The 20,614-nt window shown below is 39.8% G+C and overlaps 1 protein-coding gene across 9 annotated transcripts in view; it reads right to left on the bottom strand.

The window, feature by feature from the left end:
- Positions 1-20,614, bottom strand: part of PHACTR1 (phosphatase and actin regulator 1) — a 321,265-nt gene that overhangs the window by 119,995 nt on the left and 180,656 nt on the right. For all 9 annotated transcript variants that reach the window (XM_054059099.1, XM_054059098.1, XM_054059103.1 and 6 more), the window contains one exon: positions 11,261-11,425. In XM_054059099.1, coding sequence (XP_053915074.1) covers positions 11,261-11,425 — 165 coding nt within the window. The remainder of the gene's footprint in view (positions 1-11,260; positions 11,426-20,614) is intronic.

Raw genomic sequence — 20,614 nt, 5'->3', positions numbered from 1 at the left:
AAGCTTGATCCTATGCCCATGAAAACCAGAGAGAATCTAATGATCATTTTTATGGGGCTTTTGATCAGGTCCATAAAACACACAGGCTATTTGAGGTACGTGTAGAGTTTTGAAAATTTAAGTGCCAGAATGGAAATGTAAATACAGTATTGATTTGTGATGATTCTGACAGAAAACTCATGGGCTTCAAAGTGTCTTGAGGCAGAACTTGAACATAAAAGGCTGCAAGGGTGTGTTTTGAGTACACGTGCACATACTGGAAACATTTTGGCCTGCAGACACAAAGCGTACTTCTGCAAAGAGCTGAGTACTCAACGAGTCCCATGGTTTTCTTTTGGCAATAATGCACCTCAGAAAGAATACTGTTCAGCTGGCAGAAGGCTTTGTGGGCTGTTCGTATGAGCAAAGGCTTTTGGTTTTCAGCAGCTGCCTGCCAGGCAACCTGTGCCCAATGAAGACGAGATGTGTGGGGGGAATTCACTGGCTTGAGCAAGAAGAAAGTCAAATGTATCGTCAACCATTTTCAGCACAAATATATGTCATCGCCTTCAGGCAGCAGCATTTCTAGGTGTCCTTTGGACCTTCCTCAGAGTACTGCTTATCTATGCACATTCAGCTGTCAGCCCCATGCTACTTTTAACTAAGGAATTAATGAAGAGTACACAAAGACCATGAGACTCCTGCAAAACACAGGGATGCAAAGGATTGATTGGTGTTTTCAGACTCAAGCAGTAGCTAGTGGCAACTGTAAATTCCCTAATAACTTATTTTAAAATAGGGAAATAATGCTGCTGGTTAAGTTGAAAAAAGGATCACTCACCACAGCAAAAGTAGTTATTTTACTGTCTGTTTTGATAAATAGAATTGTTTATGATTGCCTGATGAAGTTAACAACTGCATAAGATAGCATTATATCTTTGGCCTATACAAACAAACGGAAATCAAAAGAAGTCCTATTTTTCATTCCTTGAGTCCTCTTTATATAGACACCATACTATGGAACTGAAACATTCCTCTAAAAATGTAATTGGTATCAACAAAGCAAATTATAAATATTCAGAAAATCCATTTCTTCAAAATAGTAAGCTTAATTTCTAGTAAGAATTTGAGATTTATTTCCCATGCTTTTGGTTTGCAAGATTTTCTCCTACAGTCACATTGGGTTTTTAATAATCTTTTTTATTACTAGAATCCAAGATTCTCTCTGAATGACTTGACCTAGTGCACTGCAGTTATGAGGATACCCTACATGTGGACAGAGACCTGGTGAAACTGCAACTAAGACACACAGTACTATAGGCATCGTTCACAACAAGACTGGGATGGATTAGCAGCAGAATTTGGAAGAGAGTAACAATAGCTTTCTCTCTTCATTAAATGCTCTAATCATGCCCTCGGGCTTCTTTTGCCTAGTCCTTCGGGTCAGTCCAAGTAGCCAGGTGTAGCTTTCACCAACCAGTGCCTCAAGATCTTACCTCTTGTGGCAGCTGAGACAGTTATCTGATTGACTCTTTCCTGCATGCTAGATCCTATGGCTACTTAAATGTGCGCTCAGGAAAAGCAATCTGAATTAAGTAATTCAAGGAGGATCACCTATGCCACATTAAACACTTGTGTGGGCATTTTAATTCAGAACTGAATTGGCCTTAAAGAATTAAAACAAGATGAATGAGTTTATGAACTAAATAAACATCCACCAAAGGGTTTATGGTGATACAATAATGTGTTCCACATTTACAGTTTAAATAATTCAAGGTACAATGTATAAACAAGCCCAGTATAAACAAGACTTACATTATTTCTAAGAAACTGTTCTTCATCAAGCAATCTTTAATTCATAATCTGCTTTGATTCAGAATTGAGTTCATAATCTGATTCCCAATTCACAATCTGATTTTTCCTATTAAACCTGTGTATACAGGGCAATTCAGTTTCTCTTTATAGCAGCTATTTATTATTCCTTAATGTATAAAAGTAGCCTCAGAAAGAGCTTGTGAAGCTAATGGTTTTGTCTAGGTGACTGCCATCTGTGTTTCAGATCCCCGTTGCCCTGGGAATCTCGGCCCTGCTGCCAATACCCTATGCGTCTAGCTGCATGTATCTTTTTAATGCCATTCGCAGACATGGAAATAAAGGACAGCTACTGTGATTAAAAAATCCTATCAGATTAGAGTCACTGGGCTGTGTGCTCACATACCATTTCAGTCCATTTCCCAATCACAGCATGGGTCAGATGTCAATTGGGTCACTGATACAGTTCGGCTCAATTGAGGTATTGCCACACTATCCCCAACGATTCCCACTTCATTTCCCCCCTGAGGGAAACACTGAGTGAGAGCAAAACAGTATTCTAGGAATAAAACTTCCTCAACGGCGCTTCTCAGTGAAGGCATCTAACAAGTTTTGTCTATCCAGCAGCAGTGTCTGAAAGGTATGGCAGGTTTTCCTCTCCATTGTGGAATTGAGAGGATCATGCTCACCTCTGATCAAAGCTCAGGGAACCAGTGGAGTGACTGAGCAGATTTCCCCAGCTGAAGTACCTGGTGGCCTCTGTGGTGCCACCAATGGACTCCACGGAGTCTCAAGACATGCACCTGCACAACACAGATTACTGACTGAGGAAAAACCTGCACGGCAATAGTCAACAGCTGTTGCTTTGACAGAATAACAAAAATGACCCGTGGATGAGTCGCTTAAAAGCAAGACCCTGCTACTAGCCAGTGTCCTGCCAGCAAGGACCTTCAGTTTTTTTGGCTGACTGGGATAACCTGGTGGTATAGCTGACCACTATCACTCTGTCCTTGTTTTCATCCCAGACAAGAGGACCCCCACCCCCCTCCCCTTTAAAAAGGGCAGTAAAAACCTGGAGAAAAAAACAAACAACTGACTGAGAAATACTAATTAATTTCCATGCTTCAAATGTAATCTAAAAATAAAAAGCAGCTTCAACACATTTTCATGTTAAATGAAAGCATTCTAAAATAATCTGTAAGGACCCAGCCTGATGAAGACTGTACATTCATGAGTCACTGCAATAACAACTGAGGATAGACAACAATTTTTCCACAAGAAAGAGCTTCTTCCAAATATGCTCGTTCTCTCTCCCCACAGCCAGATATTCTATTATTGCTCATCTGCTGGTAAAACACTTAAAACATGTCCAACAAAAGTAGTTCTCTAATCCATATACCATACAGAAGCTTATGCTATTAACAGCATCTATTTCTCAATCCTTAAAATTTGCTGTAAATACTCTAATGGACTAATTGTATTATTATATTATTTTAACAGGAATGCATTGTTGTAGAATTATGTCACAGTATTACAGTTTGGGCGGCCTTGGATAATCTTCACAGCAGCTGGAAATGTAATTAGCATAAAAACTAAACAGGCTCATTAAACATCCCTTTCCTCTGAGAAGGGACACATTTAAGGGCCTCATCTCATGTGTTCCATTAGAGCTGGCATGGGGCTAGAACAACCCCAAAATGCATATTTCAGTCCAGCTAAGTACAGTCCGCATCTTAAACCCTGGAAATGTTCTGCAGCAGATCTCAGGAAGACAAAAAGATACTGCTCTGTAGTGGAATACACACTCCCAGGGAAGTGATTATACCTCCTGTTTTTCAACCAGGAGCCTCCATTTGGCAATTCAGGTATAAAAATAGACAACTGCTTTAACTGCCTTCTGGGTACAAATCAGATCTGCAACTTCCAAATGCATTAGAATTCTTTCAATCTGCTTAAAATGAGAAATCTAAAAACATGGATTCCAGCAATAAGGAAGCAAATGTCACCCACGGCTTTCCCTTGCAAAGAAATGCCTTATGCCCTCATAAGCTTTGGGTTGTTTATCCCATTGCATGGTTGCAAATGACCACTGGGTTTAAAAATCTCTGTGGATCTTCGATTCCACAGCAGTAAGCAGATACATAGGCTCATTTTGCTCCCTCCCTATACAATAGCAAAAAGTTAATTTTTTTTTAAAAGTTGCCATCAGTTTTGCACAAATTTTTGTGCAACTTCCGGTCGGCTTCTCAAAAGACATTAAGAAAATGCTAGTACATGAAAAGAGAAGCTATGGGCAATTTGCATTTAGACCTAGAATGTAATTTTTTTTTTTTTTTCACTTCCAAACCTAAGAATACATCAAATGTACAATTTTGAATCAATGCAAAAAAGCCCCCTGAAAATGGATTTTAATTTTTATTCAGTCCTTGATCTTAAGCAGTGTAATATCTCAGCAGACTTAAAATATGAATGTTTCTCCTACCTGTCAGGTCATTATATATTTGGAATTCAAATTTTTAGCTATACTTGTTAATATCTAATTCAAATTTGAAATAGAAATGCAAATTTGAATGAAAAAAACTCTTCTAAAATTAATCTAGAACACAGTGAACTATAATGTACTTACTTTCTGGAATTTCCTTCAGACAGAAATATTTGCTTAAGTCAATGTGCCTTTATGAACAGTCTGAGTCCTGCAAAATACTGCTTTTCTTCAGAGAATGACAATTTGTACCTCCCTCAAAAAAATGCACAAAACAGGGAACAAAGAAGCACCGAGTAACTCTGAAAAGTAATTGCATTGCTGGATTCCTACAAAACCAGAGCTCCTTTTTGGAAGACTGTACCAAGTTTTATATCAGTTCCATTTCTTTCTCTTCTCCCACAACCTTGGGAAGGATCAGTGATTTTCATCACAGCATTAATGCCCTATGAGGTGCCCTAAATACAGCAGAAATACCTGACTGGGACCAGCGTGTGCATTCCCTGTTCACTGTCTCATATTGAAGGGGCTACTCAAGTTTTTTTGCAATCTCATTAATGGACTTCATCAAGGATGAGAACAGAACTTCGGGGTATTTCAGGCTTCAGGGTAGCTTTAGACCCAGCTACACTGCAGGGGAGACTCCGCACTCTTTCTCAGCGCCTATTTGGAATTACATTTCCAATTCATCAGAGTAAGATGATGAAGGAAGAAAAATGATAATTATCTCAGTATTCCATATCTAAACATAGAGATAGTCTGGCCTGGAAGTATAAGAGGAATTGCAGCTGAAATCATAACACCTCTCACACTAGATTGCAATAGTTATTTAATAAAATGCAGGAGAACAGAATTGGACCACAAAGTGATTTAAAACCCAGTTATCCTTGTTAGCAAACAATCCAAACAAAAGCACTACTTTCAAAGCAGAGGCTGAAACATAGGACTTTGGTGGACAGATGTCAATAACCTGGCAGGCACTTGGAAAAACCACCCACCACCTCTCCTCTCCAGACCACCTCCCCTCTCCAGACCACCTCCCCAAAATACAGAGGTGAGGGCAGGCAGGTCTGCAGGCTGCGCTTCTCCTTTGCTTCCCCAGGTAAAGGTCTCACTCACCTAGTACAACTAGTTTAACAGCCTGAGAGTTTTTCACCAGAAAGCATGAGAGATGATCACTGACAAAGTAGAAGGGAGTAAGAAGGTTTAAGAACTGTACATCTTATTGAATTTCTACCAACTGGAACATTTTGGAAAGCAAAGTTCAAAATATTCACCTATTGCAGTTAGAAATCATCGGCAGTACGAATAAAATGATCTGGGGATTGTTTATGACTAGCAGTTCCTCTAATTGCACATATCTACCACATTTTGTTTTCTTCTTGTTATTCATCAGAAACATCGAAAGTCCTTGCCTGTAAGTCTTGCCAAATTTAAACAATCCCTCTACTGACTGGGAGATTTAATTTATATAAACACATTGACATATGAATTTATACAGAGAACATTTTTAAAAACTCTGGTTGGAAAAACTGAAGCACTGAGGCTTAGTAAGTAAAAAAAATAATACTTGAACATAAAATGAATAGCTATTTTAATGCAGATTCTGAGCACGGGGCAGCTAAAGGTTGCATGAGCGGATTTTGTTTTGGCACACTTGATTTTCTTTAAAAGGCTTGAGTAAGAGTGAAAGTAAAGCAAATTTTAAAAAAAACAGACGCTCCCTTTTGTGGCACACTACTGGTCTTCGGTCTTTATATCCAGTGTGCAAACCTCAGCTATTCCAGTGTAACAGAGTAACTGCGAGCAAGTGAAGACTGTCATCCTGTGTATGGACAACTATTAAGTGAGTTGTAAGGCCCTTGGGCAGCAGACCAACCCATGAACCTACCCTGAAAGTCCTTGTCCCCCACCAGCCCAGTCTTTGCCAACCCAGACAATGATGTCTGGCTCACATTGATTTACCTCTTGGCAAAATCGGTGATCTATTTTTTTAAGCCCCAGTCTTTATCCTTTCACACTTCCTGGTTCTACACAGTGAGATGGGCTCCTGAACACCAAACCTGACAATTTTACACTAATCAAATGAAGCTCTAAATGTGGCAGGAGCAGCACTTTCCTTTCCAGAGGAGCACACCCCAAGTACAAGGCTAGGAAGTCACTGTCACATCTGTCTTTGGCCACTGAACAGGACATGGCTTGCTAGCTCAACCACAGGTTTTGGAGATGGGAGCTGTGGTACTGGAGGACTGATCCATCCTCATTGTTCTGTGAAAGAAGTTCTAATTATTTCTAGGAGGAAGATCTGGGACACAAATGAAGGGATGTTGCAGAGTGCCTAAGAGGAAAGGCTGAATTCAACAGATTTCCTTTTCACTCTTCAATATCATTGATTGTCTCAGACAACTATCTGCTTGGCAATAGAGCTGCTGTGGAGCTTTCTTCTGACACAGGACTTTCTCTGCTCATGGTACAGGGTGTCTATATACCTAATCCAAACACTGCTGAGTCCCTTGTCTCTCCTGCTGACAGCTGAGTTTTATCTATAGCTCCTAATTTCTCACAGTCTCCTTGCTTTTCTTTTCTCAATCCAACTGATTGCAACTAATTTCCTCCAAACCCACATTAATGTGCTTCCTCCACCCTTTTGACTGAGCACTGCAACTCCAGGAGCAAGGATAAGGAAAGATGGACATGCCAGTTCTTTAAAATGAAGGTCACCAGAAATGTGACATGGCAAAACAAAACATTTTTCCCTATAAAGATGCCTGCAACTGAATTTTATTCTTTTTTTTAATTATTTTCTGAGAGGTTGCAAGCAGTTGGCTCTTGATGAGTACGGTGGTGAAAAACGTAAATATTATTTCAAATAAGCCCAGAACGAATCTTCCCTCAAGCTTCTTTATTTCAGAAGCACTTCCAGCTCCAAAATATTGCCAGGAAATGACATGTCACCCGTATGTGTATGGCACTGCAATAAAACAACAGCACACCCAGGAACTGTTTTCAAATTCACAGCAAAGCGAACAAGATCAAGGTATTAAAAATGATGACAAAGGTCTGGCTGAGGAGATAGTCAGCCTTCTCTCTTGCTATCTGCTTTGCTAATTCCCAGAGAGCCAATGCAGCTTTAAAGTCCTTGTGTGGCCTGCTGGAGCCATCCCAGCTATATCCAGCTAAGGAAACATGCTCAGGCAAAGAAAACTCACTGTATCTTCCTGGCATTTTCTGCCATAAGAGAGAATGCTCCTTATTGGTTAAAAGAAATTGTCCCACCAACTGATATAATCTTGCCATTTAAAAGTTTGCCTGTGCTCCCCAAAGGTAGAGTTGTCAGCTTTACCATACCCTCCATGGCAATAAAGGTTTCCATGCTTTCTATGCAAGATGAAATTCTAGGCAAGTTAAAAAAAAAATACCCCACACTTCCGACTATTGCATAAATAACACTATGACTGAGTTTATTTGCTTTGTCTAACTCTCTGTATAAGCAGTTTGACTGTCAGGAGCATTTATATTGTACTGTGAAAGCTTCAGCATCCATCAAAGAACTTTCCTTAGGACCTTCTGTTGTAAATTCATTTGCAGTCCTGACACTGAAAATTGCTTTGTGCTGGAGAGAGCTTCACTTCTGTCCAGGAGCAGGATTACAGTGAGAATTAACTTGTTTCTGGCTCTGCTCCGGTACACTTGCATCCCTTACAGAGTATAATCTCCAGTCCCGTTTGCTCTGAGATTGGGTCTGTCCACAGACGGAGCCCATCTGTCACTCACGGTGCATGTCCTGACCAACATCCTCGATACTCTACCTTCCAGCAGAAGAGGTTGCTCAAATCAAACCCCACATGCAGGCTCATCCGGCACTTACATTTCCAACAACATACCACCCCATAGTGTGATAATTTCTACCTGTTCTGGTCTCACTACAAAATACCTAATGATGATGATCATGGACAGAATAACTGCAAGGCAAAGGCATCAGATGTCTGCATCAAATCCTATGACTTTCACCTTCATGACTGAGTCAGCACCAAGGTGACGTCAGACTTTAAACCCTCTTGCACAGTCACTACAGGGATATCCAAACCAAAGTACAGTGGTAACCTATAAACATATGAAGTACACGAAACATATGCACTCGTCTAACCTTCTGCTTGTCAGTGACAATATAATAATGAAGATGGAGGATGGGGGATCCATTATGCTCAAACATCACAATATGAATATCGATGTGCTGAAAAGAATCATATATAATAAGCATAATGCTAAGGTTCTCCATCAATCAAATTATGGAATTTCTATCTCCTCTGATGCAATTACCAGGTGTCAGAAAATGACTCTTCCTACTACCTAAAAGCGCTTTTTTCCTCCTGACCACTGAAGAAAAGCATTAATCTCTGTATAAATAATCAGAGCTTTTATGCTGATAGAGATACAGATACAAAATGTCAGCATTTGGAAATCTTAAGAAAATGGCAACCTTTTAACCTTAAATATCAGCCTGACTCTCTCTTTCTTCCAGTCCTCTCTCAAAAAAACCCCTCTCATTAATTTCAGTGGAAGTTTCAATAGACAAGGTCATGTGTTTTGACCCTTACGGCTTTCAACATTTAAAATAATTGAATCTACTGTTGTAGCAAATGAAATCCTAATAAAATACTTATATTGGTATTTACTTTTTTTATAATTACTGATGTTCTATGCAGGTGGGAAAGCTTGGTTGCATGCCTGTAGGACACTAATGGGAAATATTTTTTTCCCAAGCATCACATTTATCAGTGCACTAGAAGAAAATAAGCCTGGATTCGGAAGCTTCATGCTGGCTTTCATTATGTCATCTCATAAGCTTATCCTTTGATACACTATAAAAATGGAATATATTTTTTCAGTGAGGCAACAGACGAGAAGTCACGGAAATGCTGGCAGAAAAATGCTAGTTTTCTGATGCAAAATCCTTCCTACTACATCTACTAGGTTCAACCTACACTGCTGAAGTGCCAGGGGTACTCTGGTAAAATCCTGGTGGACTCCATTCCCCAGGGCCAAAGATGGTGGAAATTGTGGGGTCCCCAGCTCTGATGCAGTCTAGGAGTAAATCTCTTCCAGTGCCTCCTGCAGGGTGCTCAGCAAATATGACACCTTTGTCAATTTTACTGCAATTAGTAGCAGGGGAGCTGAAAAGAGTATCTATTTTGCAGAGCAGATCCAGGACACTTAGCTTAATAGAAACAAAAATTTAATATAAAAAAAGAGGCTTTGGATTCAGCCGAGATCAAACTCAGTACTGCAACTGACAAACATTCCTTGCAACCTGGAAACATAGCTTTTAAAATAGTTCTTCAGACTGGAGTCCTTCTTACTTGGGGAAGAGATCTCCTGGCATGTCTGGTAAAGCTTCCTTCTCCTCTGAGAAAAGGAAATACATGTTTTCACTTTCTTTTTAATTCCTGTATACCAGCCAAATGTTTGGTAAATGGGGCAAACCTACATAATGCTTCTTCTTGCAAATGTCCAGAGCAGACTACGCTGACATATTCAAGCCAGCTTCAAACTAATCAGTCTAACCACAGCAGTATGCAGGTATAACACTGTGTGGTTATCCTCCTAGTTGTAACCAACTAAACCAGTATGGTGGAACTAGCTTCAAGAATAGTTGTCACCACAGTGTCCATATATCCCTAAGAGCTGTACGGTCTTCATGCAATTCCTGCTACATTGCACTATGGTTATGACTGATACAGAACATGAAAGATTAGCCTTTTGTTTTGAATAAACACATCATTTTTGGTGACAATAGTTTCTCAGCTGTCAATTCAAAAAATACAATCACCACTTAGAGTAATATAGCCATTTATTCCAGTTCATTAGTCTTCGTCTCATGGATCCAAACAGCACACAGTAAAGAGCACCTTTAGATAGGAACCCAGAGACCTCTTATTCTGCATTTAAACTCGTGCAAGTATTTGCACTTAGCTAAATGCAATTATGGGCCATTTCTAAGAGCACAGGATTTGGTATGCCAGAAGGTACAGCCAAGACATGCCAGAAAGAAAGCAAGCTTCCACTGTGCAATAAACAGGTTAGAAAGCAAGTGGGCTGTAACTCCAGACTTTTCTGGAACTCAAAGGAGCAAGATCCTCACTGCTTTCATTCTATATTCTTTCTCACTTAGTGTCTTAGTAAGAACAGTAAGGAATCAAAAGACAAATCATGTTTTCTCACAGATAATCCAGGCTTAAGATTTGTAAAATCACATGTAGTAATTCTTAGTCATCATGGAAGAACAATGAAAAGAAACCTTCTAAATAGATCACAAAGCTTGAAAACAAACACATCAGGTACAGCCTTTCACGGCATGCGTCAATGTCTGGATCTGGGATTCTTGCTCAAACCAATTTACAATATAGAAACACATTTTTTAAGTTTTCCATACATATTTATTACTTAGTGTCTTAAGCCAGGAGTGTTAGAAAGTGATGGCAGAAGGAGGGGTGTGGCAAGAAAAGAGATTTGTTTTTCTCAGAAAACAAATGACACATCTTTTCTGCCCAATGGAAAAAATAATTTATGGTTACACAAATTACTCAACACAATGTCAACTCCTTTGTCATGTATATTCCTTGCTCCTCTTTTAGCACTTCTGGGAGTTTGGCTAAATTCTCTACTAGTACTGTCTTTTCATACTGCCATTTCCTTTACCAAGAATGTGCTAACTCAATTTAACAACCTTTCTTCCGGGTTACCCTACCAGCTCTTGTAGCAAAACCTGAATACACAGTTTTGTTGAGCTGCTGCTTTAATTGTAGAGCACCCAACAATTTGTTCGGGGATTTTTAAAGAAAAAGTCAGTGACAAAGTTAAAGATATCTTATAATCTGAGAAATCTCTCCCAGCCACATTTCAACATCCTTTGAAACTTATATATATTTTTAGGCTCGCTGAGCAAACAGTTCCAGATTAATAAACCAACTCGATCGCAACTGTTACCTGCAGAAGTGTGCTTAAATTTTTCACTCTTCTTCTTCCTCCATTTCCATGGCTTAAAAAGCCTTCCTAGTGTGGCAAATTTGCTTCGTCTTCTGATCGGAGGTGTGTGAGTCCCAGGTACAAGAGAATCTGAACGCATCGCAGCCAGTCTCTCCACTTCCTCAGCTGTAATTTCAGCAAGAAAATGAGAAAAAAAAAAGGGGGGAAATGAAATAAATATTTTGATAAATTCAAAAAGAAACATGTAGATGGTCAAAATTTTCCATGGTTACAGAGAACAGTAAAAAAGGGCAAAAAAAATGTAGTCTTATTATTCTAATGCTATTTCCTTTCAATGGAATCCATAATCTACTGTAAAGATCAGTATTAACAATCAGATTCAACAGGAATATGGATTATTGCAATAGCTGCATTATAATCTTTAACAAACTGTTCTGTATCACTCTAGACAGCTGGCAGTCCATCCGCCAGCCATTCCTGGGGAAACATGACAGAGACTGAGGAAGAGAAAGCTCAAAAAAAATCACACAATACTGCTGAAAAGAAATACTGCATGTCTTTTTTTTTGTACTGGAAAGAGACATTTCCATGAACTAATATTTACCAAGAGCAAGGACACTGATAAATAATGATGCTTTGGTATCATTACTGTGTCCATTAGAACTGCTTGGGTTACAAAAGGGGCTGCATTAGGAACTGCCTAGGGACATGCTAAAAATCCAGATGGCTCCTTCTAGTCCCACTATTCTGTCCACACATTCCTTCCCAATTTTTATCTTACCTTTTAACACAGGGATAGAGTCCACATTTAGGGCTAGGTGGGGTTACAAGTTTTCACTGAGCTTCTGTTGCTAAAAAATTCACCTTTCTGCAACTCTTACATTGCAATAGATCATGATAGTCTCAATACTTAAAAAAAAATCTGAAGAATTGAAATTAACCTTCCTCTCTGACGAGAGCAAGAGAAGTCTGAGAGTGGGGACTTGGCACAGTTACCATGCATGGTCCCCCCCTCACATTTTCAAGGAAAATAGGCTGCTAGTTTTGAGAAATGATGTCCCTGTGATTAAAGGCACAGAAAGAGGTAAGCCAAAGGCCACAAAGGAAAACACTGACAGAGGCAAGGTACCAGTATCCAGGATAGAGGGTCTCTCCATATCACACACAGCTGCCAGGGATGCAATAACCTCTCCCAGCCTTGGGCTGAAGCTCTCTCTCTCTCTCTCTCTAGAAAAACCATCTGCACAATTCATTGAGCATACAGGAGGCAGTGTGCATGTATGTTAAGTGGTTAGAGTTATTTAGTGTTTAGGGTTTTTTTCTTTTTCTTTTTTTTTATTTTTTAAGGGATATAATTTCCCAGGCGTGTGCTGTAATGTGACACTGCCAGTAAAACTGATTCGAGTACAGTCTGGATTCATAAAGACAGGGCACGCATCATCACCTCTGTTACTCTGAACACGGCAGTCCAGTGTTTCTATTCCACCTGTAGTATATTAAATATTAACCTTGTCCCTGAACGCAGGCTTGGGAACCTCGGAAGGTGTTCAGAGCAAAGTTTTGCTCTGAAGGGATGAGCACACCCACTCCACACTGAGTTGTGTGAGATCGCCTGAGATTTTGGCTGCCAAATTCTTATGTCTCTCAATGGAAATTTTTCTGAGGTTTTAAAGTGTGCCAAATGTAGGTGGGCTTTCATGGGAACAGCTGGAGACGCACACAATAATTATAACATTATAACATTATAACATTATAACATTATAACAACTGCAAACTGAAATACTACTTGAAGCCCTCCTTCCCCCCCTCCCCCCCCAAGAAGTTTGGTTATTTGATTATTGTTCTTTTTGTTTTTAACAACAGCAACACAATTCTTTTTTTCTCATAAACTGTCACTGCCACATACAGGTGCCCCTAACCTTCTGGAGGGGAAAAAATAGTCAGCAAGGTACAGAGAGCCCAACTGCTTCAGTGGAAATGGTTAAAAGCAGCTATTCTTTAGGGTAATGGAGACAAAGACAGATATTTCTAAGAACATTATCTTTCCATTTAAAGACAAGGGAAAAAAAGCATTCCGGGCAAAGCTGTTCTCTTTGTGCTCAACTGCCTAGAGAAATGCCTTCTTACAGAGAGAATCCATTATAAGGCTCTGTCCTGTACATGGGCTTGGACATGCTGCATCAAGGCTGGAAATTGCCTGCTTATGCTGAACAAAACACGAGGGTAAAAAGAGGAGGAAATCAGAATTTTCCTTAACACTTTCTGTTAAGGAAAGTGGAACTGGAACCTGCTGGGCTTTGAAGACCAGCACAAGGTACAGACCACCTCACTCTACATGCAGATCCAAAGGGACCACGCCTTTTCCCTCTCCATTTTTAAGATGCCTCTAGTTAAGGCATGCAAGATCACACTGTGTTCCACTGCTGTGATATTTTAGAGATAATGCTAAAAGTAATGGGTTGGTATTGTTTTTGCTGCCTTACCTGGGGCATACAGGGTGTAGAAATGGCCCATCGCGCAAACTGGGAATGACACGTCCTCTTCCCTGTTGCTGAGCCACTATTTTCTGCTACCCAGATGCCTTAGTTACTAAACCTCAGAGCTGCAACAACACCACTTTGAGAGCTGCTGCTAACTGGTACTGCTGTGGCCATTCCCTGGAGAACTGAAATCCCTTAAAGATCCTTCAGTAATACACACCCTCTTTGCCCCACACCCATGCAGGGTAAAGGAATATGGATTCACGGTCAGGCAAAAAGATATTTTCTCAAAGGATGGGTTTGTCAAAACCATTTCCGTATTTTGAGTGCTTTTTCCTGAATTTTGGTATCAAAATCATTTTCATATTCTGACTGCTTGTCCCTGAATTTTGGTATTGTTGTTCAGAGGGATCTGTGCTCCAGGAGTCCTGCTGTGCTCTCCCACCAGCCATGATCACCCTTCTCCTTTATCCCCTCCAAAGACATGTAGCTTCGAGCTAATGCAAAAGCAATGCAAAGATCTTCTTCCATCTTGGTCTTCTCAGAAGGACTGTCTCTTTTTTACTTCATGAAAAATACTCTCAAGAGCATGGCTAATTCAAAGCATAATAATCACTGGCTAGGAATGAACCACATTAGCATAAAGCCATGACAGTGGTATTACAGTGAGAATAAAAGCAGATCATGATGCAAGAAGTAAATGCCAGATTTATGCACTGTTGTACGCTGCTGCATCTTCTGCTTGAGTTGGCCAGGTTTCTCTGCCTTTTTGGCTTCTAATGACTATTGACTGGCTGTGGGCTGTAACACCCACTGCTGACAGCAGGCTCTGTAGGCTGGTTTCACACTCTTGCTGTTCCCAAAAAAAGGTGGTACTTGCACAAATGGAAACTAACTCAGGCTTTGCACTTTTTTTCTTTTTGCCTTCAAAGAGGAAAGTAGTCCCAGTGGTCCCAGCTTGATCAGTCTGCTGAACTGGGAGAGGGAACCACCATGTGCATTAACGCCTGTAGTCACAGTGCTGAGGTCTCATCTTGAGGCTGGTGCCACAAATATGATGTTTACAGGGCATAGTTGCTGCTGATGCTTGCTGCCTTTGGGATTTTGTTCTAATTTTATTCTAGGATCTGAAAGATCTTGCTGTGACAAAGAGAGATGCTGGGATGTGCACTTATGGCAAGAGGGCAATGTGCTCCTCTCCCACTTTCTTCTGTCTCAGCTGTCATCCCAGAATAGCAATAGGGAAACTATACCTTAGAGCTTTTCACAGGCTGTTTGGCTGTGAGACAGGTCTCAAAATTTTACTGAGACATCTGAAGTCCATATAGACTGAAGGGCTTATGTAAGACTTGTGGCTTTAATGAGAAATAAACCAACACAAATTAAAATATTTTGCATCCAAGTGATGTAAACGAAATTGTACAAACATGATTGAAATATACTACAAAGACATAAAACAGTAGAAGAACTAAAAGCTAGTTTCTTCTATTACCCTTCTTCCCCTACCCCCTCCTTTTGTTTTTTTTTTCCATTTCTAAGTCAACCCTGGGTCTGAGGAGTTTTTTTGTTAAAGTCACTTTGAGGTTTGTGGGCTCTAATGGACACCACACATGGACAAAATCAGCAAGCTGAGGATGAGTAGTTCAAAAAGCTGTACTTCAAAGCAGTCAATTTAACAGCTCAAGGAAAAAAAAAAACCCAAAACAGCCCATCTCAGACCTGTTCTACATCTTTTAGAAGACCTTCAACTTCTAGAAGGTCCAGTAAGAGACGTCATAGGGATCACCAACTTTTTGGATTTGAGAAGTGTAGCAGGCAGAATAAAGGCCCTCCCAAAGACAACATAACTTATTAACTCTTCCTAGAGAACAACAAGCAGATTTGTCATTGGAACCATGGCATCTACTAATGCCGTGGATATAATAACATCTGGCTTCCATTTTAGAAAAAAACTCTTACCGCATTTGGGTACACAAAAGAATTTCATCATTGAAACCTGAAGTCCACCCATCCTATCCATGAACTTTAATCTCACCTTCCTCACCAGTAATCACATCAGGTTTTCCCTCAGATCATTTCTTAACACTCATCATTCATAATCAGTCATGTGATTATCTTAAACAGCAGTTTACTTCACAAAGCCAGATTTTAAGCCTTTCTAGGAAACACCAATGGCTACATTGTGCATTCTGTTATATTTGTGAAAATCCGTAGCAACTGACTGAAAATTATCTTGGCCCTAAAGAAGCAATTGACTAAATGTGTAAATTTATTTAATTACAATAACTTTGTATAAATTAAAAAAGATTAACAACGTAATGCTTCTTATTCCCAATCCACATTCAACCAGTCTTCATTTTGTAGATTAGTTTCCAATAAACTACTGTTGCAAGGTTTCTTTTGAATGCTGCATCCTGAATACTCTTCACTTCAGACTGCACAAACCTTATTCTAGTAGCGCTGTTCAATAAAAGATGTAGACACATCATCTGTCTTTTTGAAATGACAGGAAACTTGAATGACTACTCTAATTGCTGAGCACTTATGTCTTCTCTTTTCCTAAATGGGAACACTTTAAATTAAAAAAAACACCTTGTTTTTCTTTCAGGAAAATGGTTCATTTTCTGCTGTTCTATTAGCATCTGTTCAGTTATTTCCCTTTCATTTCCCTTTGCACCTGGAATTAATTTTCATTAGCCCTCCCTTTACTATCTGAATTGCCCATTTAAACTTTTCCAAACTTCTCAGAAGTCTGTTTTCCAATGAAAGACAAGACATGCCATGCAGCAGTCTAAACGCAGTCTTGCCAAACGGGAATGATTACCTCTTCAGTTGACAACTGCTCCCACTGGATGTATGCATTTGCAATGACACCGACTGCGTTGGCACAGTGGGTTTATGAGCCACGAAGAGGTTGTCAGTAGCTTTCCTTTGCATGCTAAGCAGCTCTCACATTTTCCAAACACCTGACAATTATTCTTGCTCCCCAGGTGTGCAGCACTTTGCATTGTATCTGTAAACTGAATCTCTCACCCTTTACACTTTCCTGTTTCAGCACAGGTATCAGACCATGTTGTGGCCCCGCTCTCTGCTGCAATCTCTCTTTCTCCTTGTTTTGTTTCTCTTTATGGAAGAGAATTGCAAGGAATAGCTTTGGAATCATAGAATGGTTTGATTGGAAAAGACTTTTGAGATCATCGAGTCTAATCCCTTTAGGATTCTGCTTTCAACTTCCCTGCATTTTGACATAAAACATTAATTATTCATGCTGATTGCAATCTGAAAGCCTTTTTTTAACCTCTGCAAACTATATTGCACTGCATGCATCACTCTAAACATGTCCTTATTGATATGAAATTTTGCAAAACATCAAGTATTTTCTGCATTTTAACACAGTATACAACATTTTTACTTGCAACAAAAGCACTTTATCAGGTTATGTCATCAATAGCTACATAATCTCTTCCTATAAACCCAGCAATTATAGAAAATAAGTGTTGTTAGATTTCACTGCTGTCAGCTGTTTTGTCTATTCCTTGTTGCTCTTACTCCTCACTGGATTTTCCATCTTTTAAGTGTTTATTACACATGGATTTTGGGCTAAATCAAATAAGTAGTACTGCAGCTCCTCACTTTCAGGTGCCCATACACTGGAGCAGAATCCACAGGTTGGTCCTGGGCAACACACGCTATACAGAGATTCAGCAGCTCCAAAGCAGGACTCAGAGCAGCCATTACAAGTGGAGCACAACCAAAACCCAACCAAGAGAGATACAGGGCTAGCAGAAGCAAACCAGAGATCCCACCTTTCCTGGTGTTACAGGAAGGCAATTCCACAAGTGCCAGGAATTGCTCTGGTAAGAAAAAAAAATCAGCTTAAAAGGAAGGGAAATTCTGCCCTTCCTAAATAGCAAGCAAGGAGGAGACACACAGTTCATGCTTTTAAGAAAGCAGAGGAAGCAGAATGAGATGCAAGCACTTTTCTGTTACAGCTACAGCATATACTAGGGAGACAGAAGAATCACAGGGTCACCTTTATCCTCCTCGTAAGAAACTTCAAGTCTGCATCTCCCATTTTCCTTGGGAACATTACTGCACTTCATATCGCAATGGATGGGAGAGCACTCCCCGTCTCTCCTACTCAGACTGTTACTCTCAAGAACTCAAGACCTAGTGGATCTTAAAGAAAGCACGAGTGGAAGCAAAGCTGATAGTTAGGGCACTCATCTGTCAGCACAAAGGTCCTTTTCCAAGACTATGCCTGGGCTTTACTGTGGATTAAATAACCCAAACCTCTTTCTGCTTCACTCACGGATTGAAAGAAATAGCATGAGGGGGAAGAGGAGCGAGGTGAGGCTCTGTCTCCTAGATACTCTCCCCAGAAAGTGGAAGAGTATGAATGAGTAGATGGATCCTCATTATCAGAGCTGGCCAAGCACCCAGCAAGAGGGAGACATGTTTCAGCCTGTGAAGGATTGCTATAAAAAACTCCTGGTGTAAACAGCAGTTACAAGCAGAATTTCCCATCTGAGGCATATCCTGCAAAGCATCCTCCCCATACTGTTGTCACACCGCCATACTAGAAACTCTTCTACTGAACAAACCTGGTCCTTTCTAAGAAACATGGCAGAAAGAGACTCTTGGGAAGCCATAGCCCATTGTGTGTGACCTGGTGTGGAGCAGCCTCTAAATGCAAACACATTAGGTGCTAGATGAACCCATATTTAACCCATTCAGCTTCTGAGACTGAAAACAAACTGTCGATAAGACAGAATTGACCTGCCCACTCAAAGCTATCTGTGTACCCTAGCATGTAGAATTAGAAAATTAAGTCATTAAACCTCTTTGAAAGGTATTTTGCAGAGCCTGCAAGAGGAGATTAAATCTCACAACACAAAAAAATTCAGAGGAGAAAGCTGAGCACGAGTTGTACCCACAGGACTATTCACAATTTAGGGCTCTAACAATAATCACAACAAACAAAACACTATCAGGCAAAACAGTCACAGTGGTGCTTGTGGCCTTTGCTTTCTAAGTGGGCACTGACCACTGGCAACACCAGTAACTCCCCCAATACATGTGGATAGGACTAATCACCATGGCTCATGGGTCCTGGTTGTGTCAATGGAGACACCTGGGTGGTTAAGCAATCCAAACTGTCTTTGAGTTATACTCAAACTCATCAAGTCTAGAGCTAAGTTTCATCCATCATAGCTCAAGTGCTTTCCGAAAGCCATGGATGACAGAGAAGCTGTTTTCCTCCAGGAGAATGTTCAAACCATTCCATAAGAAAAAACAGAACTGAAGGCCATGTACCTTCAGCTCTTACATTTAACCGGATGGAGAAACAGTTCGTAACATTTATTCCTATGTGCTTTTTTTTTTTCTCAGTGAAGGACTTGCTACCAATTAAAAGTGTTTTCTTGAAGGAGCTGGTAATGATTACATCTTCATGATGATTTATCTCTTATATCAGCCTGTATTGCAAATTCTACTCAGTTGCAAAATAGAAAAGCAATCCATGAAAAGGATATGGTCCAAGAAAGCCCATGGGCTTGTTGGTTACTTTTTGATAGTCCTCTGCTACCAAGTGATAGTTTTCCTAATTACCATGTGGCAGAAACAATTCCTCACACTGAAGATTAACTTGCCATACCCGCCCCTCACTAGGAAGGTCTCTCTGAGTAAAACATTCAGCCCTTCTAAAAACTGATCAATAGTGCTAGGGGCTGAATGTTTATTTTGAGAAAGCTCAGAAAATAATATTTTAAATGCTTCTAATTTCTTTGGGGACTTTTGATGGACTAAGCAATTTCTGATCTTTATCTTTTGAAGTTCTCATAAGTAGGAATACCTGATATTTTTACTTTATTTTACTAAAAATATGCAGTTTAGAAGGCATATCCTTAGACTATTCAGAAACATGAGAGGGGCGTGCCCTCTTATTAAAAGTAATCCCAATCTGGAAATGGCATTACAAACATTAAAATTCCTAAGCACAATATTACCATCTCACCATTATAATCATAGAGATTAAAAAAAAAAAAAGTTTTTAATTAAATTAATGGCCAGGAGAAAAGGAACAAAGTACCTCATTTAAGAATGAGAAAGTTCAAGCCATTCCCTTTTAAACTCTATATTACTTCCCTTGGGAAAAGAAACTTCTATTTCTGTTCTTTAAAGAAGTTGATAGAAAGTTGGCCAAGAGGAAAAGAGTAATTGTATCAAATGGCTCAATTATAATGAGTATAAATATGAGTTAAGAAAGAAATCAGTAACAGCCTAGGGGAAAAAAAATATGCTTCATTGGAATAAAGAGACAAGCTGTATCCACGCTTAGGAATTTAAAATAAGGACTAAATACTTCTGCTTTGAGTACCTAAATGTAGTTACATATGGCCTTTGCTATTATCATTACAATGGGAATTCTTTTATTGATTCAAACAACAGCCAGTTTAGATCCCTAGCAATGGTGAAATACCTATTTAGACCCTTATGGTCGAGGTTTGAGTTTCAGGGATGAATACTCAGAGGGGAGAAAAATACCCATAACTCCTTTAAATTCATGAATAAAGCATGGAGACTTGCAGCCTAAAATACACTGAGCATTTCTATGTAGTTTTCATAGCCATGATTTCACGTTTTTTCAGCCTCTTTTTTTAGCATTAAGTTCTAGGGTGCCTCATGGTTGCTGAGCTCTGCAGGCTATTGCTCTTGCTCAGTAGTCTTAGAGGAAAGCCTCTGATTCTAAAAAAGGATGGAGCCCATCAGGTAATCAAATTGCTATATCTACCTAAGAAATGTTGCAGTCAAAGGAAGAATCTAGGCATGTTGCTTCAAGTTCATGAATAATTCCAAGTCCAGCAACCAGAAA

This window comes from Cuculus canorus, chromosome 2 (genome assembly GCF_017976375.1).
Source record: "Cuculus canorus isolate bCucCan1 chromosome 2, bCucCan1.pri, whole genome shotgun sequence".
NCBI lineage: Eukaryota > Metazoa > Chordata > Aves > Cuculiformes > Cuculidae > Cuculus > Cuculus canorus.
Note: the sequence above shows the minus strand (reverse complement) of the source record. Positions and strands in the feature narration are given on the sequence as shown.